Source organism: Cydia amplana, chromosome 22, assembly GCF_948474715.1.
Source record: "Cydia amplana chromosome 22, ilCydAmpl1.1, whole genome shotgun sequence".
NCBI lineage: Eukaryota > Metazoa > Arthropoda > Insecta > Lepidoptera > Tortricidae > Cydia > Cydia amplana.
In genome coordinates this window covers 6476375-6502694 of record NC_086090.1, presented here as the reverse complement: position 1 = coordinate 6502694, position 26320 = coordinate 6476375, and the positions used below count along the sequence as shown (strand labels likewise).

The following is a 26320-nucleotide window of genomic DNA, read 5'->3' as shown; positions in this document are numbered from 1 at the left end:
ATTGATAAATGAATACAAGTTCAAATACACTATACTTTTGTTAACTATACGAGTAAGTACTCAAGTGCCTTATCTATCGCACTAATAGATGGTAATAAATTACTAAACGATCACTTGAAGACATTATAAACGACGATATTTGTCAAGTTGTTACGCTACGAATAACATTATACAGAAAATATTAACATTATACAGTTTAATGTGTATATTTCCTAGTATTTAATCTTAATAGTGGCGCCTGTAATAGCATAGTAACAGTTTCAAGTAGCAAAAAATCTCAACTAGGTACTTACCTTAGCTTGCATATCATGGTTATGTTCTGACCATTCGTAAATATGGACTAGTCATGTGGGGTGTCATCTATTGCTGGAACAAAATTGTATCTGCATCCAAACGTCATAATATATGAATTTGCAAATCACAACAAAGTAATAATATTGCACATAAGGGTAAATATTAGGTATAAATAGCATTTATTCAAATGAGTCATGAGGTCGACTAACAATAACATTAACAGGACGAGGTTATCACATTAGCTGTCGGCTGCGTCAGTACCCCCAGGAGTATATTATTATTTTATTTAACCACCATATGTCCTAAATATTATTGAAATACCTACACTTTACCACAGGGCGGACACGGTAGTACGGAAATAAAGTGCCTATGGCGCACGACATAATATCTGTACAGTGTAAAAGCATCAATGCATGTGTTCCTTAGGGCAGTCAGATAGAGTATTTTTGCGTAACATGATAAAGTACCTATTACAAGAAAAAGCAGTTTTGCTAATCGAACTGAAATTCTTTCAATTTGTAGACAGTCAAAGGCATGTCAAATATGGGAGTCAGTATTTAAATTTATTAGTTTTATGAAATGTACACCAATGAATTTTTTTCTCACGGCCTAAGCTACGAATATGATGTTGCATTTCAACACGACGGAGGCATCCATTTAATTGATAATTACAGGCAAATGTTAATGAGGATATGCTCTGCTTGGCGCCCGAAAGTGGAAGCAAGGTCAGCCGACGACTTCTGCCAAGGCTTACTAGTTATGTGTGGTGAGGGGCCTTGAGAGAAATGATAATCATATGTATGGTGATTTGATTAAATTGATGTCAGAAAGGTTATGATGACTTATAGAAAATACCTGCAATTGAATTCCACAACTTTCTTGTAACAAGGTGAACCACTATAATGTGTTTCGCGTTTCTTGTAACTTAACTATTTGGAGTGTTATCGCACATCTCATGCCATACACGTTGTAGTTATTAAAGATTTCCCATCAATACACTATCTAATCTGTCGAGATACTCGAGAAATCTAAAAGTACGTCATAACGTTTCTTCGTCATGGCTACGTGAAGTCGTGAACTATCTGAAAATAAAAGAAAAAATGTGCAGATTTTTATCTCTTTGGTAACGTCTGCGATCTTATTAAGTCAAATAATATTGAACAAACTACCCATAGATTAATCATTTAGTAGTTAAAGATGTTTCATATTCTATGAAATGCGTAATATTGTTATAAAATTATTAATTTGTATAACTCTTACTAATTGTACCGTCGCGTCGACGAAACTAAAACGCATTTAGTTATGGTTGATCAGTTGGACGTGGTTTGTGAATAGGAAAATCTGGCATTACTCATACTCATCCAATAAATACATTATACAATTTTAATATGATAATTTCAATTATATTTGGTGACTAATCGGTAGCTGACGAATCATCCGTTACAATCCACTGACATGACCATTAAGTAATTGCATTGCAATAAGCAAAAGAATAAAAGAAATCCTGAAGAAGAATCCCCGAAGCATTCAAAAGGTTCAAAACATGTCTCCCTAACCAGTGACTTGAATAACTACGTATTTTTATTTTACCATCACAATACTATCGTGATTTCATTTATTTGGAAAATATGGTTACCTCATAACTCGTATTATACTTACGAGCATTGATCGTACGATAAACACGATTGTTTGACCGCCCGTTTGTCATATCAAGATTATCAAGTAATCGTGATTCCATATCCACACTTTTCCACATAAAATTGTTTTCTATAACACGATGCATTTTATTAACAATAACTTTGATAAAGTTGCTAAATATTATCCTTGCCCCAAAATGGATAAGTCACAACACCAGTAACACAAAACAAACTGCGTAAATACCCGCCGCTCTTAGGTCAATACCTATTACCTACTAGTAGGTACACCAAATGTGTATTCTGAACGACTTACAGCACGCAACGCAAGCGATGTAACAGCTGCCATATAATGCTATACATTACAAACGGCGTGATGAACCTAAACTGTACCGCATTCTGCAATTCTGCATTGCAGATGGCGTGCATGGTGCGTTTCGTATTTATAGGTTGGCTCGATAAACCAATCGACGCAATATGTTTGACGACCGCCATATTGTTTCATATAAACCTTAAGTTTTACTTTTTCGTCGAAGGGAGTAGAAAGAATATATTCGTATTTGAAAAAAAAACTCATCGTGTCGAACAAAAATGTTCACATGCTTAAATCACAGTCATTTAAACGAAAGATTGCTCTATGACGTGTAACTTATAAGTAACGTGTAAATACACGAAGACTCGTAGAAAATTATGCGGAAAGGGATCAATTTCTCGACGACCGACGACCTAGTGACATACGGATACCTATATGTACCTACTTTGCATACTGACTCACTCGTGTTGACTGTCTTGTTATGAAACCTTGCGTGTTTAACCGACAACGTCATAAAGGAGACGAGTAATAATAAATAATTTGCGTTGTTAATTAAAAACAGCGCTCCTCCCTAAAATAAAAGAGTTTATCTAGAAAAGTGAGAATATAAGGGACCACTCGGAAATAAATTGCCCCCCGGCATACTAAATGTACGAATAGTATGGCACAAAACATTTGACGGGTACAGAGCCCGTACCATGAGTCACTGACAGTGTCAAAACTGACATATACGCTATGCGAGTACGAGCGAGATGTGTAGAAAGTAAATTACGTTCTCGATGGCGTTTAGGTCAGTGCCAAACTGATGGTAGCCGTACTGGAGTATGACCCGCGTCGGCATACGAAAGGGTAAAGGGTAAATAATCTTGTATAGGTACCTCTACCTCATATGACTCTTTAAGATACATCTCAATTCTCAATCTTACAACTTCCAGTGGACTCATTTCGAAGGCTATTTCAAAGGAAAGGAACTATGCACGAAAATTAGCCGTTTTAATTAATTACATAGGGTACTTAAAAGTTAAATGTCTATGGATAGAGGAATTTAAATGATTAGTCGTAAAGTTTGGAATGTTGATGAGCATGAATCATGATTCATGAATGACGTTGATTGTATTCGTAATGATGGTATTTCTTCCGTTTATGTTTGTTAATTAATTAAATATTTAAGTATGTTAAACATTTAGAAATTATTCCTTATGTTCCTTCCGGTGAGATCGTGTTATATTGTATTTTCAGTAAGTGCTCAACTTTTGTGTTTGACAATTTGACTATCAAAAGCGTTTAAAGAAGGTTTTCCTTTATCAAAATTAATAATATGGACTGTCCTTAAATACATAGGTATGTGAGTATCGATAAAAAGATTAGGTACCACATATTCTTTGTCCCAGCTATTAAGCATTATCCTAACGAATATATTGTTCTGCCGGCAACCACGAATACAATCTTTGTCATCGTATATTTTTATCCATTACCATATATCTGCTTATAGTACGCAAAAGGAGAGCCAAGGCTGTTTATTATTTACTTGTCATCATTTATTGTACTGCCCACATTGACGTTAACACATGATATCGCCTTTATTTCGTAGTTGATACGGTAAAAATCGCATAAATGACACCGCTGTGGTTGTCCGCGCAGCAAAAACGAATTAAGAATTTATTTAGTTAAACACGTCACGCTGACTAGTGTTAAAATCAAAAGTTATACTTTACTCTCGTTAAATGTAAATGCATATAAAATTATACCACGTTATCATTACATACATTATGTAATATTTATGGTCGAACTTCTTCAACGCGGGGCACGTCATTTCGACCTTTGTCATAATGCACGAAGGTTGATATTGGGCTGTAGCCGTTTGGCGATCAAACGGTTAATGCTTTAGTCTGACACTTTCTGACGTACAGGATATCCGTAACTGAAGTTACTAAAGCACATTATAATTATATGTTTTTCTTGTTACAGCTGGACACAAGCGGCAACGGTTACATCGACCTGAAGGAGCTAAAAGACGCGCTGGACAGCGTCGGTTACAAAATACCACAATGGAAGGTGAATTGTCTCATTTATCTCCAATTCTTTTTCCTTCGTCTGCAGTTGACGCTGGAGCCTCACGTACGGATCGATAAAAATTTTGCTGTTTTCCCATACAATATACCTAATTAATTACCTACACGCAACACAATATGAACGCAGCGTACAGCGTCAATCGGAGACCCAGCCTTTTCGAGTTTCTATGTTTTTCACTGCTAAAGAACATACGACGAAGTGTTTTGCGAAGCATCAAGCAAGGAAAAGGAATGACTGGTACATTTTCAATGTTTGTAAGATTTCCGTTTTTATTGTATTTGACTGAGGCTAGCCAGTGCTTCGGTTGCTGAGCGGACCCTGAGGTCCTTGTTCCAAAACCAAAAATCTTGTTTATCTACCTCTCTATTGCTCGAAAATGCAAGAGCGATGGAGAGATAGATAACGAAATTTCGCTTTTCGTGGTAGGCCCTCTGGCCGGTCTGGCCCCCCTGAAGGGTGCAACTTAAATGGAAGTAAGAAAGCGTGATGATTTGGATATGATACTGGCAAAATAAAAAGCTATTAAAGTATCTAAAAGCTCTTATCTATTTATGGTTTCGCTTAGCGTAAGTGACCAGGAATCGACTGTATATTTCTAATAAATGTGGTCCTACATAATGTATGTATGACAAATTCCTCGGTTCACAACTCGTCACTAAGGCACTTGTTATCCTTAAACCATGTCCATAAAAGGATATGTTTTATGAAGCCGTGCACTCTATGACGTAATCTTATTAGATACAAACTAAGCCATGCATTGTTAGGTTTTATACATGAAGCTTTAGTGCTATGTGCAAAGAATTTGATTAAGGTCGAAACGAATAGGAAGGAAATATGACTAAATTGGGAAGTGGCAATGGTAAGTCACTCAGTAATATTTAACAAGTAAAGCTTTCTCCAAAAATGAGGCCTGGTAACCTGGTACACAATGCCCCCATAGTTATGAAACTTAATTAGCTACCCATTTGTAAAACATGTTTTATTTCTTTCCATCTTTGGTTACCATCTTGTTATCGTGTGTCCGCTTGGATTTGGTGGTAGGTAATACCTATCTAGGTACGTTACTTTGTCACTGTCACAAGTCTTGCGGGATTGTATGCAGGACCGTGAGCTGAGATTTAACAGAAACACGTGAAATTCCACTGCAGGGAAAATAAGTTAATTAAGAATATTAAGTGCTAAAGTGACCGGCGGTGTTTGTAAAGCCAACCGTACCATTCATACTAATATCCGAAACTCCGTCTTTTTTACCAACTCACCGCTATACTAGTTACTTTTTAATAAAAATTGACTCGTAAAAAGCGGGGAAAAAGTGGTGGGTTGGGTTTTTTGGACATCTACCCGTTAGGTGCTGGGAGTGGAATGATACAGTCCTCTTTTTAATAATAATTGACTTGTAAAAAGCTGGGAACAAATAGACCAGTGGGATTTTGGACATCTACCCGTTTGTTGCTGGGAGTGGAATGATAAGTACAGTCCTATTTCCACATGGTTGGAGCTGCAGGCATAGCATTTAACAAATCTCTGTTTCCAGGTCCGGTGTATGATAGAAGAGTACTACGACAATGGGCCGAAGCACGGACGCGGCGTCAACGGCAGTATGAACGGCGACGCACGCAAAAACGGCATGTCTCTCTCAGAGTTTGAGGAGCTTTGTGCTAACCTCAAGGCCCAGCAGGTTAGTTTCAGAACATGCTGATATATAGGATTAATTGTAGCCTTCCTTGCTTCTACCAGCTACTACATAAGCACGGACGCGGCGTCAACGGCAGTATGAACGGCGCAAAAACTGCATGTATCTCTCAGAGTTCGAGGAACTTTGTGCTAACCTCTTGAGGAGGAAAGGAGGCCTTGGCCCAGCAGGTTAGTTTCAGAACACCGCGTACTCCGTCTCATGAAAGCGCTTTGATCTAATCGCTCGTGACTTTGACGCAAAGCGATCAGTAAACGCTCAGAAACTCTACTGATTCGTTCGCCTTTTTTTCCGTTACGTTGGAGCTCGACCAATTGCCATGGTCCTACATGACTCCCATGATCTGGGTCTCTCTTAAGGGGCCCACAGATTACCAGTTCGCCGGACGATATCAGCCTGTCAGTTATTCAGATCTGTCAGGCTGATATCGTCCGGCAAACTGGTGACCTGTGGGTAGGGTACCTTTACAATCTCGTTGGGGTGCTTGTCTAATGTCACTGAAACAAGTCCAAGCAGGAGCGGCGCGACAGTATCTCGATCGCGAGATGTCAGCGATAAATGTAGTTCAAATGTTTTCGATATGATTAAAAAACCCTGTCATTTACCCATTCAGCGTCACTTACAACACCAAGATGTTATTTTGGAACGTGTTCAAAGTGTTACCGATTTAAGTATGTCGATGAACGCTTAGCAGTCGTAAACAGTTTTATACTCGAGACTATCAATTGGAACTTTCATGAAACGCTTTACATTGCATCAAGTAGGTTGTGTCAATCTATTTGAACCCAATAAACCGAATCTTCTTAGCGATTTAACGCTCAAATGGACATTAAACTCGTTATCAACCAATCAAATCGTTATTACTCATTCAAATGTGTGTCAACAGAGAGAGAAGAAATTGTGTTTTATTTATGTCAAATACGGACACGTCAGTAGGTACAGGCCAGGCAAAAAAGTAGACACCAGCAGTCACAATATCGCTCAAAACACCAGTTTATATATGTACATAGGTACAGTCAGATGCAGAGAGAGGTGACCCCTCCTGCATGCAATCAGTCTATGCAGGAGGGGTCACCTCACTGCATCTGACTGCTCTGTACATAAATATAACCTAGGTAGGTAGGATCCAAAATCAACACTAAATCAATTAGGACAACCTAGTAAATGTATCATTGTTAACTTCATAAGTAGGTACTAAATATAACTTTTTAATGATTTCTATCAGAAAATGTACTACTTTCGCCTTGTGCACTCAGATCAAGTAAATGTATCAATGAAACTCTTTAAGCAGATACATTGAAAACACTAAACGGAACTGTTAGCGTTCATTGCCTTCCATATCAGCCAAATAAATTTGCTTTCTCTGTTACGCTACATTTACAAACACTCCAAGTGAAAAGGACAAAAAAAGAGTGTCGATTTCATTTTTCAGAGCATACGCCTCTAGTTCATTGAACCATCAAATGAATCTACATACTGTTAAAGAGCTAGAAAAAAACGGCAACAATAATTAAGAACTGTGCAAACTACGCGTGAAATTAATTGGTACTGTTAAACACACATAGCAGTTTAACGCGTATTTAATTCTGTACACTGTACACCAATTAAATTAGTTCAGCGTTTGTAATAACATTGAGATTTTTGACGCGTTGGTGAACGGGCCTTTTGAGTTTTATGTTTATGGAAATTCATCTAGCGCAACATGCATGATATTTATTTATGTTTATTGTAAATAGAAAGTGAATTTTACCGACATTATTTTTGCTCTATCAGTTAACCATAGAGATAGATCAGATAACTTTAAACATTTATAGGAAACAATAGACATAGAAAACAAATCAATATGTAATTTACGTCTTTACATGTTTGTTGATAAAAAGCGCTGGTGGCCTAGCGGTAAGAGCGTGCGACTTGCAATCCGGAGGTCGCGGGTTCAAACCCCGGCTCGTACCAATGAGTTTTTCGGAACTTATGTACGAAATATCATTTGATATTTACCAGTCGCTTTTCGGTGAAGGAAAACATCGTGAGGAAACCGGACTAATCCCAATACGGACCTAGTTTACCCTCTGGGTTGGAAGGTCAGGTGGCAGTCGCTTTCGTAGAAACTAGTGCCCACGCCAATAACTGGGATTAGTTGCCAAGCGGACCCCAGGCTACCATGAGCCGTGGCAAAATGCCGGGACAACGCGAGGAAGATGATGATGACATGTCTGTTGATAAGGTAGACAAACTTTATTTATTCAACGTTTATCACAACACTGTTGTTACTAGAGCGTGTAAAATCAAGTTAGCTAAAACGGTTTTCTTAATTTACAGGTATCCAGTACATTCAAACAGGCTGTCAGTAAAAAGGAAAACCTGGAACACCTGGGTGGCATGAGCGAAGCGTCTAGTGACGGTAAGACTAAGAACTTTTGAAATTTATCGCCACACAAATCATACTGGATCGTGATGTTCGTGATCCACACAAACAGCTGCTGAACGATTTATACACGCCAGTTGCTAATACAGATATATTCCACTATAGTATAGGTGTTTTCGTGAGGCGTGCTAAGCTGTATCTTGACAAGTGCGGGTGATTAATTGAAATTTAACCTGAGTAAAAATCAGTTTTGTTAGAAATAAGGTTTACGTTAATGTTTGATATGTATATTGTATGACTTAATAATGTAATTTATTGTAATGTGTTTTGCATGAAATGCAATGGTGAAAAATATCACTTACCGGTGGTCCGATCCGCCTTGTAGAATCGATTAAGTAGAACAAGAAGAGACTAGTGTTGAAAGTACGTACCAGGCGCGTATAAGAGGAAGTGCCTTTTTAGTTATCGTTTGCCCTGTCACTCATTTACCCATTGTAATTTCTAACTAACACTAATAATAAATTGCAGGCACAACACACTCAGTTCGCCTGGAGGAGCAGATGGCCTTCTCGGGCTGGATCAACAGCAACCTGGAGAACGACCCCGACTTGAAGCACCTGCTGCCGATCGACGCCGAGGGCAAGCAGCTGTACGAGAAGCTGAAGGACGGCCTCATCCTGTGGTAGGTGTCGTATACCTAAACATGTTCAGCACAACACACTGTTCGCCTGGAAGAGTGGTCCCTCGGGCTGTCAACAGTGACCTGGAGAACGACCCCGACTTGAAGCATCTGCTGCCGATCGACGCCGAGGGCAAACAGCTGTACGAGAAGCTGAAGGACGGCCTCATCCTGTGGTAGGTGTTGTATACCTAAACATGTTCAGCACAACACACTGTTCGCCTGGAAGAGTGGTCCCTCGGGCTGTCAACAGTGACCTGGAGAACGACCCCGACTTGAAGCACCTGCTGCCGATCGACGCCGAGGGCAAACAGCTGTACGAGAAGCTGAAGGACGGCCTCATCCTGTGGTAGGTGTCGTATACCTAAACATGTTCAGCACAACACACTGTTCGCCTGGAAGAGTGGTCCCTCGGGCTGTCAACAGTGACCTGGAGAACGACCCCGACTTGAAGCATCTGCTGCCGATCGACGCCGAGGGCAAACAGCTGTACGAGAAGCTGAAGGACGGTCTCATCCTGTGGTAGGTGTTGTATACCTCAACATGTTCACTTGTTCAGCACAACACACTGTTCCCCTGGAAGAGTGGTCCCTCGGGCTGTCAACAGCGACCTGGAGAACGACCCCGACTTGAGGCACCTGCTGCCGATCGACGCCGAGGGCAAACAGTTGTACGAGAAGCTGAAGGACGGCCTCATCCTGTGGTAGGTGTTGTATACCTAAACATGTTCAGCACAACACACTGTTCCCCTGGAAGAGTGGTCCCTCGGGCTCTCAACAGCGACCTGGAGAACGACCCCGACTTGAAGCACCTGCTGCCGATCGACGCCGAGGGCAAGCAGCTGTACGAGAAGCTGAAGGACGGCCTCATCCTGTGGTAGGTATAACTTTTAGGACTAGAGGACTAATAACTAATCGATAGACAGCTCGTGCATCAAAATCGATTATGTGGTATCGATCGATGTAGAACATAAGGAAAAAACACACAACACCCTACCTTTTAGCTTAGCGACTCGCCCCGGCTTCACACGGGTTACACAAAACCTTAACAAATTATACACCTAAACCTTCCTCAAAATCACTCTATTGATAGGTGAAAACCGCATGAAATTTCGTTCAGTAGTTTTCGAGTTTATCGCGAACATACACACAGACAGACGCAGCGGGGGACTTTGTTTTAGAAGGTGTTGTGACTATCAGAAAACAGCAGGAATGAGTTTCCCAACGCATCTAAGTATCTTGTTTTCGCCCTGAATGTAAAAAAAATGCCCAGATAATAATGCCGTAGCGCACATCGAATGCTTCACAGCCGTAATATAACAATTTAAGCATCATATCAATCCAAAGGTCACTAATGACGTAGGTTTATCTTTCTACAAAAAACCGTCGCACATATTCTGTGTCCACTCAAGCCTCTAGCGACCTCAACAGATATTGGGTTCATCTTATAAGTGCAGAAGCTGTGTGCATTTGATCTTCTACTGCAAAAATATTTGCCTCAATAATACAGAAAAGAATTAACTAACGCTAACTAAACCTAATAATAAAGGATAGCTGATTCACCCCGATATAATATAGCTGTTAAACTCCCCCTTGACTGATTGATTCGACATGACAAGGTCGTTTCGGGAGTTTATCAAGTTCAAGTTCAAACTCGTTAATTATCTTCGAAATTAAGGTTATCGATGGGTCGTTGGCATATTAATTAATAAACCTATAACAATATATTCAGTTAAGTACTATTTCCACCTGTTAGATCGTAATATTATTATGATGCAATAGGGAATAACAGTAGTAGGTAGTATTCCAACTGGTAAATGGGAACGTAAAATCGTACATACATAGTTAATTAAAATTATGATTTAATAGTATCTTTATGCTATACGGAAATGTAATCAAAACATCATTAACAAGAATATGCCTTCGAAGTCTTAAACATTATATAATCCTCCTCGTAAAATCACTGTTCTATTTAGCCGCAAAAAATTGTGCCGTAAGGACCGACAAAAAACATTACAAATTAGTTTCATATTCATATTCATTTTATTTGTATTAATCATACATTGTCAGTTTTATAATTAGGAGGTACAGGTATGCAAAATGGATGTCAAAGATAAATACATTAATACAAGAAAAATGTAACAATAAAATTCTTACTAACACTTTGTTTTATTTTTCAGTAAAGTGATAAACCACTCCTGCCCCGACACGATAGACGAGCGCGCCATCAACAAGAAGAACCTCACTCTCTACACCAAGCACGAGAACCTCACACTAGCTCTCGTTTCCTCGCAGGCCATCGGCTGCAACATCGTGAACATTGACGCCCATGACTTGGCCAAAGGTAACTACCACACAATACCCTACACCAAGACAGAACAAGTAGAACCTCACTCTCTACACCAAGCACGAGAACCTCACACTAGCTCTCGTTTCCTCGCAGGCCATCGGCTGCAACATCGTCAACATTGACGCCCATGACTTAGCCAAAGGTAACTACCACACAAACACACAATACCCTACACCAAGACAGAACAAGAAGAACCTCACTCTACACCAAGCACGAGAACCTCACACTAGCTCTCGTTTCCTCGCAGGCCATCGGCTGCAACATCGTGAACATCGACGCCCATGACTTGGCCAAAGGTAACTACCACACAAACACACAATACCCTACACCAAGACAGAACAAGAAGAACCTCACTCTACACCAAGCACGAGAACCTCACACTAGCTCTCGTTTCCTCGCAGGCCATCGGCTGCAACATCGTGAACATCGACGCCCATGACTTGGCCAAAGGTAACTACCACACAAACACACAATACCCTACACCAAGACAGAACAAGAAGAACCTCACTCTACACCAAGCACGAGAACCTCACACTAGCTCTCGTTTCCTCGCAGGCCATCGGCTGCAACATCGTGAACATTGACGCCCATGACTTGGCTAAAGGTAACTACCACACAATACCCTACACCAAGACAGAACAAGAAGAACCTCACTCTACACCAAGCACGAGAACCTCACACTAGCTCTCGTTTCCTCGCAGGCCATCGGCTGCAACATCGTGAACATTGACGCCCATGACTTGGCTAAAGGTAACTACCACACAATACCCTACACCAAGACAGAACAAGAAGAACCTCACTCTACACCAAGCACGAGAACCTCACACTAGCTCTCGTTTCCTCGCAGGCCATCGGCTGCAACATCGTCAACATCGATGCCCATGACTTGGCTAAAGGTAACTACCACACAATACCCTACACCAAGACAGAACAAGAAGAACCTCACTCTCTACACCAAGCACGAGAACCTCACACTAGCTCTCATTTCCTCGCAGGCCATCGGCTGCAACATCGTGAACATCGACGCCCATGACTTGGCTAAAGGTACTTATAAAATAGATAACGCATATTAACGATCGAATCTGATTTACTTCGTTAGTTCATTTTCAGCACTTGCAGCTCTCGGCGTCTTTGTCCAGTGTCCATTGTAACCTCTAGCTGCCCTAAAATCGAAACTTGCCAAATTAAAATCAAATTGTCCAAATATAGATTCACAAAATACAATGGGATAAAACACCTTTTTATAGGCTTCTGCGCGGCAGATTTCTGAATTTATGTTCTTTCCATGACCATAATATGATAATGAAGTTACTTAGCTATAGTATATCAACAAAGTCATTTACTTGTTCACAGGCAAACCCCACTTGGTGCTGGGTCTGTTGTGGCAGATCATCCGCATCGGTCTGTTCAACCAGATCACCTTGGAGCACTGCCCTGGCCTCACCGAACTGCTTAACGATGAGGTGAGACTATCTAAAGAAACTCACCATCTTTTTAGGGTTCCGTACCCAAAGGGTAAAAACGGGACCCTATTACTAAGAGTCCGCTGTCCGTCCGTCCGTCCGTCCGTCCGTCCGTCCGTCTGTCACCAGGCTGTATCTCACGAACCGTGATAGCTAGACAGTTGAAATTTTCACAGAAGATGTATTTCTGTTGCCGCTATAACAACAAATACTAAAAACAGAATAAAATAAAGATTTAAGTGGGGCTCCCATACAACAAACGTGATTTTTGACCGAAGTTAAGCAACGTCGGGCGGGGTCAGTACTTGGATGGGTGACCGTTTTTTTGCTTGTTTTGCTCTATTTTTTGTTGATGGTGCGGAACCCTCCGTGCGCGAGTCCGACTCGCACTTGACCGGTTTTTACTTTACATTTCGGTCTGCAAAAACTTACTTATTTGCAGAAGCTGCCTTGGAATTTCTCTAAGCACCTCTCTCTTGCGATGAGGTATCGATTTGTCTAATTTGATCAATTTTTTTCCAGGAGCGCATCGAGGACCTAATGGCCCTGTCTCCGGAGGCCATCTTGCTGCGCTGGGTGAACCACCAGCTGCAGTCGGCGGGCATCACGCGCCGCTGCACCAACTTCCAGCAGGACGTGGCCGACTCGGAGATCTACTCCTACCTGCTCAAGCAGATCGCTCCTCAGGACGCCAACGTCACTCTGGACGCTCTCAGGGTGAGTTTCGGAGCCATCCTGCCGCATCGAGGACCTCATGGCGCTGTCTCCGGAGGCCATCTTGCCGCGCTGGGTGAACCACCAGCTGCAGTCGGCCGGCATCACGCGCCGCTGCACCAACTTCCAGCAGGACGTGGCCGACTCGGAGATCTACTCCTACCTGCTCAAGCAGATCGCTCCTCAGGACGCCAACGTCACTCTGGACGCTCTCAGGGTGAGTTTCGGAGCCATCCTGCCGCATCGAGGACCTCATGGCGCTGTCTCCGGAGGCCATCTTGCTGCGCTGGGTGAACCACCAGCTGCAGTCGGCCGGCATCACGCGCCGCTGCACCAACTTCCAGCAGGACGTGGCCGACTCGGAGATCTACTCCTACCTGCTCAAGCAGATCGCTCCTCAGGACGCCAACGTCACTCTGGACGCTCTCAGGGTGAGTTTCGGAGCCATCCTGCCGCATCGAGGACCTCATGGCGCTGTCTCCGGAGGCCATCTTGCTGCGCTGGGTGAACCACCAGCTGCAGTCGGCCGGCATCACGCGCCGCTGCACCAACTTCCAGCAGGACGTGGCCGACTCGGAGATCTACTCCTACCTGCTCAAGCAGATCGCTCCTCAGGACGCCAACGTCACTCTGGACGCTCTCAGGGTGAGTTTCGGAGCCATCCTGCTTGCCTGTTCCACCGACAGCGCTATCGACTGATGAAAACGGTTCCCCGCATGCGGGCCCGATGGCATACGTTATGGAAATCTTCCTTATCCCGCATGCGGGCCTTATCGACTAATTCATCTGAGCTTTAATAATAGTTATTGCGAAATGATTAATTGCTTCCCATTCTGCAGACAACGATACGATACGATCATTTATTAATAAAAAATATTTTTACATGTCAAGTCTTAATACTAGGGGCTTAAAATCTTACACAATAATTATGCATTTTTTGATAGTAATTCGGTTAACTAATCAGGTGCTATAAGTTATAACAATCGATTTAATGTCACATATTTATATTGCTCAGTCTGGCACTTACGTTAACTTACGTTTTAAAATATGAAGTCGCTATCTTTCATTATAAAACCGTCCACGTTTGAAGCTAGGCGGCGCACAGAACTCGAAGCTAAGCGCGACGAGCTAAAGGCCAGACCACATGTGCCCATACTTTACAATAATGTCGGAGGGGTGCTGACCTGCAGCGAGTGTGGCCGCACATTCGCTGCAAAAATTGGCTACGTCAGTCACCTGAGAGCGCACCAGCGACGCTCTCAGCGGTAGAATGCTGTCGCTGTGGCCGAAATCGGCTAGGAGGAGATAGTAACGATCTTTAATGTAGTTGGCCGGTCGAATTATTAAGCAGATGGCGCCATCATAGCTTGCCTAGAATTGTGTCAATTTTTTTTTAATGCCCTGGACGGCATCCAGGGCAAGCCCTTTAACCTGTCGAATCCCACGATATGACGTCACCATAAGCGTTCTGGCTCATATATGAGCCGTGGGAGCTGACAGATTAAGCCAAATCTCATAGAAAAGGGGCAAGATATTATGGCGCCATCTGTGCAAACCTTTGACAGCTGCCAACCCCATTTGAAATCTAACGAAACTCACAACTATAACAATTATCATATCCTAGGAACAAGACCTGCTCCGCCGTGCGGAGCTAATGCTGCAGCAGGCCGCCAAGCTCCGCTGCCGCGCCTTCGTGTCGCCCGCCGACGTGGTGGGAGGGGTCTACAAGCTGAACCTGGCCTTCGTGGCCAACCTGTTCAACCAGCACCCGTGCCTGCAGCGCCAGAGCGAGGACGACGGACAGCTGCACCAGCTGGACGAGACCAGGGAGGAGAAGAGTTAGTATACCATATCCTAGGAACAAGACCTGCTCCGCTGCCGCGCCTTCGTGTCGCCCGCCGACGTGGTGGGAGGGGTCTACAAGCTGAACCTGGCGTTCGTGGCCAACCTGTTCAACCAGCACCCGTGCCTGCAGCGCCAGAGCGAGGACGACGGACAGCTGCACCAGCTGGACGAGACCAGGGAGGAGAAGAGTTAGTATACCATATCCTAGGAACAAGACCTGCTCCGCTGCCGCGCCTTCGTGTCGCCCGCCGACGTGGTGGGAGGGGTCTACAAGCTGAACCTGGCGTTCGTGGCCAACCTGTTCAACCAGCACCCGTGCCTGCAGCGCCAGAGCGAGGACGACGGGCAGCTGCACCAGCTGGACGAGACTAGGGAGGAGAAGAGTTAGTATACCATCGGCTGGTGTACCACAAAAAAACCGGCCAAGTGCGAGTCGGACTCGCGCACGGAGGGTTCCGCACCATCAACAAAAAATAGAGCAAAACAAACAAAAAAACGGTCACCCATCCAAGTACTGACCCCGCCCGACGTTGCTTAACTTCGGTCAAAAATCACGTTTGTTGTATGGGAGCCCCACTTAAATCTTTATTTTATTCTGTTTTTAGTATTTGTTGTTATAGCGGCAACAGAAATACATCATCTGTGAAAATTTTAACTGTCTAGCTATCACGGTTCGTGAGATACAGCCTGGTGACAGACGGACGGACGGACGGACGGACGGACGGACAGCGGAGTCTTAGTAATAGGGTCCCGTTTTTACCCTTTGGGTACGGAACCCTAAAAAACTACTATTATGTCACCAAACGAAGGAATTACAGCGGAAATAGCCAAGACATATTGGAAATAATACACGTGTAAGCCAATTTTGGCATAGTTGTAGGGAATGGTGTATTAAACAAGATACTAAAAGTACCCGGGGGTGGGGGTGAAGTTAACGGGTGGGGGGGGGGGTTAAAAGGTCCCTTTTTAGAGTTTTTCGTAAATATACATAATAAGTAATCCATAAAAAAATCCTACAAAAAAGGTTCAGTACACTTTTTGGCTAGGATAAATATTTGATAATATATTAATGTGGGAAAGTCACCTAAGTTATAAAATTGGCTTACACATGTATTATTTCCTCCGATTGGGAATTTTTTTGGTATTCGTTCGGTGTACTGTATGGTTGCCACACGACCATCTACAAGATAGATAGATAAAATACTCTTTATTGGCACTCCTCAGTAAAAAGATACAAAAGAAAAGAACAATTGATTAAATGTAAAGGCAGACAACAGGCGGTCTTATCGCTAAAGAGCGATCTCTTCCAGACAACCTTTGAACTTAATCTTCAACTCAAGAAATCAGGCTTTTTGCTTTCATGGGATGTTATCATCCCGTTCAATGGCAATTTAATTATAGGATAGCGCTCCATATATCACATTAGGTTAACATTTTTAGTTCCTTCTACGCGATTAAGGGCCAGTTGCACCAACCACATTTGACAGACTAATCAACATCACTCGGCAGAGAACTATGAAAATTCCCATACAATAAAATTTTGCGAACCCTTTAACGGTGACAGACGGTTTGGTGCAACCGACCCTAAAGGCTTCGGCACACAGGCGCGTTTTCCGGGCGCGGCGTGAGCGGGGCGTGAGTATTTTATATGTAAAAGCGGCGCGCCCCGCTCACGCCGCGCCCGGAAAACGCGCCTGTGTGACGAAGCCTTAAGTTCAATCAAGGCTTCGTCATACTGTAGTACGACATAATCACGTTTCTGCCATCGCACAAAGGACTCCTTTCCCGTACCGTGCGAGTGGATTAAAAGCGTGATAACCTAATAACACGCTCACACCGCTAAAATCAAACGAAGCCTCTATACGTGCTATGTATTAAGCCGTGTAGTGCCCCAGTATCACAGTAGTATAAGTTCCATATATACTAAGGGTCGGTTGCACTAATCCGCCTGTTACCGATAAAGCGTTCGCTAAATTTTATTGTAGGTATGCGAATTTCGATAGTTCTCTGCCGAGTGATGTTGATTAGTATGTCAAATATGGTTGGTGCAACTGGCCCTAACTAGTTTAACACGTGTGTAGTTCGACTGTACGTTAAATAAATATGTTATGTTCCAGCGTATCGCAACTGGATGAACTCGATGGGAGTCGCGCCGCACGTGAACTGGCTGTACGCCGACCTGACGGACGGGCTGGTCATCTTCCAGTTGTACGACATCATCCGCCCCGGCATCGTCAACTGGAAGAAGGTAACTGTCCTGTCCACTGTCTACTGGACACGTGAGCTGTACGCCGACTTGACGGACGGGCTGGTCATCTTCCAGTTGTACGACATCATCCGCCCCGGCATCAACTGGAAGAAGGTAACTGTCCTGTCCACTGTCTACTGGACACGTGAGCTGTACGCCGACCTGACGGACGGGCTGGTCATCTTCCAGTTGTACGACATCATCCGCCCCGGCATCGTCAACTGGAAGAAGGTAACTGTCGGACTATAGTTCTATAGTTCAGACGGTTGGTGACAAGTTACTATACCCTAAACTAGCCAAGACATATTGCAATTTTGATTTGTGTCCCTGAGCGCTATACAACGTGTTACACCGACCACTAAAAGTGGGGTGGGTACTTGTTGTATAGGTCATACTGAGCAACTTTTACTATGGGACCAACCCCGCAATTACGGAGTAAGAAAATTGACACTCCAATACAAGATATCAACATCAGCCAGCCAAAATGTATGGGAGAGTCAATTTTTTTCGCGGATTCGGGGTTGGTCCCATAGTAAAAGTTACTCAGTATGACCTACGTGTACCCATCCCACTTTCAGTGGCTGATGTAAACCTTGTATATTTTGTGTTAAGTGCATTGTCAAATGTCAACTGGTGACATCCGGAGCTAAATGTTCACCCTATTTGTGTCCAGGTGCACCGACAGTTCTCAAAGCTGCGCAAGTTCATGGAGCGTCTGGAGAACTGCAACTACGCGGTGGAGCTCGGCCGCCAGCTCGGCTTCTCGCTCGTCGGCATCGCCGGCGCCGACATCAACGAGGGCAACGCCACGCTCACGCTAGGTAACAAACACGACACTCATATTACTCAACTACGCGGTGCAGCTCGGCCGCCAGCTCGGCTCCTCGCTCGTCGGCATCGCCGGCGCCGACATCAACGAGGGCAACGCCACGCTCACGCTAGGTTACAAACACGACACTCATATTACTCAACTACGCGGTGCAGCTCGGCCGCCAGCTCGGCTCCTCGCTCGTCGGCATCGCCGGCGCCGACATCAACGAGGGCAACGCCACGCTCACGCTAGGTAACAAACACGACACTCATATTACTCAACTACGCGGTGCAGCTCGGCCGCCAGCTCGGCTCCTCGCTCGTCGGCATCGCCGGCGCCGACATCAACGAGGGCAACGCCACGCTCACGCTAGGTTACAAACACGACACTCATATTACTCAACTACGCGGTGCAGCTCGGCCGCCAGCTCGGCTCCTCGCTCGTCGGCATCGCCGGCGCCGACATCAACGAGGGCAACGCCACGCTCACGCTAGGTAACAAACACGACACTCATATTACTCAACTACGCGGTGCAGCTCGGCCGCCAGCTCGGCTCCTCGCTCGTCGGCATCGCCGGCGCCGACATCAACGAGGGCAACGCCACGCTCACGCTAGGTAACAAACACAACACTTATATTACTCAACTATTTTGCTCCACCCTGTATTTCCATTCGTAAGAATAGTTATTTGTTTTACAAGGGGCAAAGTTGTTTTTTAACCACTCGTGCTAATATTGATACCCGAGCAAGCGAAAGATCCCAAAATGGAGCCACGACCGTAGCGAGTGGTTCGAAAAATGGAATCTTGAGCACTGCGAGGGTTTCAAAGCACAAGGGATAAACACAATTCCACCATTGAATAAAATGCAACTTTGCTATCAGTGTTTGAACAATCAAGAGAGCCTTTACCAGTCGGTGTGGTGAAAAGGTTATTTTTCATACAACGCTTGCGGATAATGAATACTGTATGAAAACATAACAACTAAATCACTAAAATTACAAATAAAAGTATATTGCGTTACACTGTTGGTATCTATCAGGGTTCAGTTTCAAGAGCGACTAAGGTAGTGTCCAAAAAGTCACGGGTTTGAAGCAGGGATGTTGCGGATGCCGATTTTTTGACATCCGCGGATGCGGATGCGGATGCGGATTTTTAAAGGCTCACATCCGCGGATGCGGATGCGGATGTCAAGATAGGTACATAAAAAACGTCAAATATTACGTTTTAGTAATTTTTATTTAAAAAAATCGGCCAAGTGCGAGTCGGACTCGCGTTCCAAAGGTTCCGTACATTAAGTCCCACTCACGCTTGACTGCTAATTTCTAATAGGTTTTTTTGGCTAATGACTAAATTACCTAGCAGTCTAGCACTTACGCTAATGCTAAGACGTTCCTGTACCGAACTGTTCCACATCCGCATCCGCATTAAATCCGCATCGATTTTATGCGGATGCGGATGTTGAAAATAATGCGGAAGTTCCGCGGTTGCGGATGCGGATATTCGCAACATCCCTGGTTTGAAGTATTCTTTTATTGTCCCTTAATTTTCTGAATTGACAACATTTCATTTATTTCTAAGAGATCTTATCACATTCAGTGCCGAATATATCAAATATCAAATATCAAATATCAACATTTATTCAGCAAATAGGCCACAAGGGCACTTTTACACGTCAATATGGAATTTACATACAGCAAAAAAAAAACACATCAATAATTATAAAATACAACTAAGCCGTAAATATCAAATCAAACTAACATAGAGATGTATAAAGCCTCTAAATGTCGAATTACAGAAAACGCAATAACAATAGTATTGAAAAAAAAAAAACACAAAGATACAAAAACTATAATCTAAAATTATTTAGAGATGTAAATGTCTCTAAGTGTCATCATAACTAAAAGATTAAAATATATAGTAGTTAATCAAATTATCCTTAGAGATGTATAGGGTCTCCAAGAGTCAAAATCCTGTATACCTAATTAAAACATTCATTAAATTAAAGAAAATGATAGTAAAAATAAAATAGCATACGAGAACCGAATGAGGTGTGTCCATGTAATTATACTCAAAAATAAAGTTACTAAATATAATAGCTCGTGTTAGCTTAAATAGACCAGTCTCCACAAACAGCACCCGTTCACGAGTATGACGCGTATCTCAGCCATCGCCTCTCTCAACCTTCATTCGGGAAAGTGGCGACCCGATCAACAACGCCACCGTAAGCAAAGACTTTTAAGCGAGCATGACATATTCAAGCTGCCGGGCCATATTAATATTTAAATTGTAATAACGTATAGCTGTGAGACACAACATTTTGTTCTTGTATGTTACATGAAAAACGGTATATCTTCACATAATTACTAAGCAAAATGCCCTATATTGACTAAGAGATGTATAGGTCTCTCAAGTGTCAGAATCATTAAAAATATAAATATGTACAAACAAATTAAAAATAAAATTAAAACTTAGAGATGTATAAGGTCTCCAAGTGTCAAAAACTAAAATTAAATTAAGCAATATAAACAATATACCTAATTAATCGAGAACATGATGGTCTCATGTGTCAATTCTACTGGAGACTAGCATGATTAATTCACAATGAAAAGAAAAAAAAAGAAAAGAAAAACAATACATATTAACTCTTATTATACTATCGAAATCAAGCTGCCGGCTTAAAGGCATCTCTATCATCTATAAAATCATTTACAGTGTAGTACGCCTTACTCAACAAGGAGCGCTTAATGTGTGACTTAAATTTGTTAAGTGGTAAATTCGCTATATCAGTGGGAACTTTGTTATAAAAACGTGTACAGTTCCCGACGAAAGACGTACTAACCTTACGGAGGCGGTGGGCGGGCACAGAAAGTTTATGTTTGTTTCTAGTGTTATAGTTATGGATATCACTGTTAAGCTTAAATTCGTGGACGTTTTTCCGAACATACATAATATTCTCAAGTATGTATTGAGATGCAAGGGTAAGAATGTTCACTTCTTTGAATTTCTCTCTCAGGGATGCTCGAGCGCCCAGTCCATAGATAGAACGTACAGCTCGTTTTTGCAGCACAAATATTGTCTGAATGTCTGCCGCTTTTCCCCACAACAGGATTCCATACGACATAACACTGTGGAAGTAGCTAAAGTATACCAGCCTGGCCGTCTCTACGTTTGTCAGCTGTCTGATTCGCCTCACTGCATAGGCAGCAGAACTAAGTTTGCCGGCTAGAGTGGCTATATGTGCATGCCACTGCAGTTTTGCGTCTAAAGTGACTCCAAGGAAAACCGTTCGATCTTCGAATTCCAGCGTATTACCTTTTATTTTAATATTGCTGTTGTTTACCTGCTTGACGTTCGGCAGCGTAAATTTGATGCACTTGGTTTTCTTGGCATTCAAAAGTAAGTTATTTGCCGTAAACCAGTCTACTATGGTGGAAAGTGCATCGTTAATGTTATCGAAGCTGTTTTCCTTCCTGTCTACTTTAAATATAAGAGACGTGTCATCTGCAAATAACACTATATCATGTCTATCTTGCACTAGTTTTGGTAGATCATTAATGTATACCAAAAACAGAAAGGGACCAAGAATGGAACCTTGAGGCACTCCAAGAGCTACTGGAGACCCCGCCGATTGAGCTCCATTGATAACTACTCGCTGAGTTCTATCCGAAAGGTACGAAGAAACAAGATCAAGGGCAGTAGCTTTTATCCCATAGCGGCATAATTTTCTTCTTAAATTCTCGTGATCAACGCAATCAAATGCCTTTGATAGATCACAGAAAATTCCAACAGCATCTTGAGCTTTTTCCCAAGCGTCAAAGATGTGTTTTAGAAGTACCGCACCGGCGTCAGTAGTTGACCGACCTCGGGTAAAACCAAATTGATTATTGTCAAGCAATTTATTTCTGTTAAAATGAGACAAAAGTTGATTAAGAATAAGTTTCTCGAAAACTTTGCTTAACGCCGGTAGTATAGAAATTGGTCTAAAGTTGGTGGGGTCTGTTCTCGTTCCAGATTTAAACAGTGGGATAATTTTGCTGTGTTTCATAATATCTGGAAAAATTCCAGTATCAATGCATCTGTTGAAAATCCCGGCTAAATATGGTGCGATCGATTCTACAATAGAATGTAATACTTTTACTGATAATCCCCAGAGATCTTCCGTTTTCTTTAAGTTTAATGATCTGAAAGTTTTAAGAACTATATTCGGAGTGACATCCGAAAACCCGACTATCGGGTATTATATGATTTCGTTCCCAAGCCGGGCGACCCGATAGTCGGGATCGTGGTACTACAGCTTTATAATTTTTGTAGTCTGGCGCGGATGTCTTGTTTGGCTGGGTGACAATGAATGTGTTAATTACGTTAATTAGTATTTGGGCGTTTTTTTTTTGTTGTTGTTTCTTACACTTTTTTTTCAAATTTGGGATTTTTTATGTTATTTCTACTCAGAATCACATGCTCTTTCTATCCTAATAGGAGAAAAAAAGTGTCCTAAGGTTTTTATTTCCATTACGTCACCATTTCTCATAGACTTTGTATGGCGGTCGCGGAATGGAAAGATCGAAAAATGTATGGAAATTTTGGGACACTTTTTTTTCTCCTATTAGGATAGAAAGAGCTCGTGATTCTGAGTAGAAATAACATAAAAAATCCCAAATTTGAAAAAAAAGTGTAGGGGACAACAAAAAAAAGCGGCCAAGTGCGAGTCGGACTCGCCCATGAAGGGTTCCGTATTTAGGGGATTTATGACGTATTAAAAAAAACTACTTACTAGATCTCGTTCAAACCAATTTTCGGTGGAAGTTTGCATGGTAATGTACATCATATATTTTTTTTAGTTTTATCATTCTCTTATTTTAGAAGTTACAGGGGGGGGGGGGACACACACATTTTACCACTTTGGAAGTGTCTCTCGCGCCAACTATTCAGTTTAGAAAAAAATGATATTAGAAACCTCAATATCATTTTTGAAGACCTATCCATAGACACCCCACACGTATGGGTTTGATGAAAAAAAAATGTTTGAGTTTCAGTTCTAAGTATTGGGAACCCCCAAAATTTATTGTTTCTTTTCTATTTTTGTGTGAAAATCTTAATGCGGTTCACAGAATACATCTACTTACCAAGTTTCAACAGTATAGTTCTTATAGTTTCGGAGAAAAGTGACTGTGACATACGGACGGACAGACAGACGGACAGACAGACAGACAGACAGACATGACGAATCTATAAGGGTTCCGTTTTTTGCCATTTGGCTACGGAACCCTAAAAATGTGCTTAATTAAAAGTCGACTATTCTATCGACATCCATATGTCGATATTTAATTAAGCACTAGGAGCAGACGCATTTTTGCTCTCGCCGGCCGGGGTATGGACATGACGAATCCATAAGGGTTCCGTTTTTTGCCATTTGGCTACGGAACCCTAAAAAACGCCCATTTTAACCGATAATGTAATATTTCAGCGCTGATCTGGCAACTAATGCGCGCCTATACCCTGTCAGTGCTGACGCGACTGGCCAACACCGGCAACCCCATAATTGAGAAGGAGATCGTGCAGTGGGTGAACAACAAGCTCGCCTCGGCCGGCAAAAACTCATCCATCAAGAGCTTCCAGGTAACACTATTATTTATTATTATTGGGGTGGTATCGGGCCTTTGAGTGTCACGTCGACCAAGTATTGATCTATTGTGACGGCCCTTTAAAGTTCATTACTAATGCCCGTTGCATCTAGAAAATTACAGATGCTTTGGGCCGTAACGTTCTGTACCTCATAGGGTTGCAATACATGCCGCCCTAAGTAGGTACTTCTTTTTGACATTAGTGGTCCACAGGAACAGGTAACACTAACCGTTAGATTTATATCGACCGGGATATGAACAGTGATTACTAGAGATGCACCGGATATCCGGTTACTAACCGGTATCCGGCCTATCCGGCCGTTACTTTAGTATCCGGCCGGATACCGGATAGTAAAATTAACACATTTTGGGGTAAAAAGTGGAATCTAAAAAAACAGTCACGGTCATAATGCTAAAGACACAGCCGGATACCGGATAGTGACCTACTATCCGGCCGGATACCGGATAGTAAAATTAACACATTTTGGGGTAAAAAATGGAATCTAAAAAACAGTCACGGTCATAATGCTAACGACACAGATAGAAATGAATACGTAACCAATGTCACACATTACACTTATTTGTTTACACAAAAATACGCGCGCGCACTTGTAACTATAAACGAACTTACTACGTAATGTCATGATAAAACTCGTTACGATCCTAGAAATGTGTCCGCGCGAACGTTCACTACGAAACAGGTCGAAACCTGCACGACGCGCACCTGCAAAACTCAAAATATAGGTACAGTTCCGCCGGCCGAATATCCGGCGGCCGGATACCGGATATTCGGCCGGGGTCCAGGCCGGATATCCGGTATCCGGCCAAACAACTATCCGTTGCATCTCTAGTGATTACCCTTTGTATTGTTTTCGAGCTCCCGATATTTAGACGCACTTACATGCATCTTGTTCACGGGTAACTGAAGATAGCGGGTGAAAACTGTAACCCAAATCACTGTCTTCTTTTCAACCTATTGTTAGATACAACATATACATATAATCTTTATGTCCAGTTCTTTCGAACCCATCTGCTCAATGGGGTTGGCCGGTCGAAGTATTAAGCAGATGGCGCCATCATAGCTTGCACTGTCAATCCCTAGAATTGTGTGAAAAAATTATTTGTTTTTAGGGTTCCGTACCCAAAGGGTGAAAACGGGACCCTATTACTAGGACTCCGCTGTCCGTCCGTCCGTCCATCTGTCCGTCTGTCACCAGGCTGTATCTCACAAACCGTGATAGCTAGACAGTTGAAATTTTCACAGATGATGTATTTCTGTTGCCGCTATAACAACAAATACAAAAAACAGAATAAAATAAAGATTTAAGTGGGGCTCCCATACAACAAACGTGATTCTTGACCGAAGTTAAGCAACGTCGGGCGGGGTCAGTACTTGGATGGGTGACCGTTCTTTTGCTTGTTTTGCTCTATTTTTTGTTGATGGTGCGGAACCCTCCGTGCGCGAGTCCGACGCGCACTTGGCCGGTTTTTTTATGCCCTCGATGCCAAATCTCATATAAAAAGGTACAAGCTATGATGGCGCCATCTATGCAAACCTTTGACAGTTGCCAACCCCATTGCCGTCCAATCAAGTACTCGTCGTAATTGTAGGCACATGCTTGATCCACCTTCAACATCCTCTTGATAAATAAATTAAGGATATCAGGTAGAATAACAGAGAAACATTCTCACTTTTGAACTCGTAATTGATATATAAGATTAACCTAAAAATTGATAATTATCAATAGAAAATTATAGTTTTGCGTTATAAAACGAAATAGACAACATAATATGTAATGTACTTATATGTATATCTTTAGTGATATTTTAGATATAGATAATTCAGACATTATTATAGATATAACAGAATACTCTTTAGACGCCTCACACATTACACCTCAGCTTAATGAAAAACTATTGATTTTAATAAAGACAGACGTGAGTATGATTATGATATTATTCCACAAAATAGATACAGTACAGAAGTCAATCACATGTATGTACTTCTCTTTTCATACCTACGCTCGGCGGTCGCTCTAGGGTTGTCAACTATGATTTATGCACAAAAAACTATCGTGGTAGTGGCTCTCGTATCTAGTAGTGGCCGGGGCGGGGTTCTTACTTACCTACGTAACCGTTCTGTTTAACGTTAAAACGAACCATCGAGATACAAGCAGATACCTACTTACCTCTTTGAAACCACTGGTAGCTTGAAAAA

General features: G+C 42.4%; 2 protein-coding genes across 2 annotated transcripts in view; one reads left to right on the top strand and one right to left on the bottom strand.

Moving 5' to 3' along the window:
• Positions 1-26320, bottom strand: part of LOC134658314 (protein lethal(2)essential for life-like) — a 224229-nt gene that overhangs the window by 70844 nt on the left and 127065 nt on the right. The window lies entirely within an intron of this gene.
• Positions 1-26320, top strand: part of LOC134658511 (plastin-2) — a 76750-nt gene that overhangs the window by 42965 nt on the left and 7465 nt on the right. Inside the window, exons 2-12 of the mRNA XM_063514196.1 lie at positions 4210-4296; positions 5849-5992; positions 8327-8408; positions 8901-9054; positions 11231-11394; positions 12754-12863; positions 13386-13580; positions 15202-15415; positions 17540-17670; positions 18344-18491; positions 23946-24097. Coding sequence (XP_063370266.1) covers positions 4210-4296; positions 5849-5992; positions 8327-8408; positions 8901-9054; positions 11231-11394; positions 12754-12863; positions 13386-13580; positions 15202-15415; positions 17540-17670; positions 18344-18491; positions 23946-24097 — 1581 coding nt within the window. The remainder of the gene's footprint in view (positions 1-4209; positions 4297-5848; positions 5993-8326; positions 8409-8900; positions 9055-11230; positions 11395-12753; positions 12864-13385; positions 13581-15201; positions 15416-17539; positions 17671-18343; positions 18492-23945; positions 24098-26320) is intronic.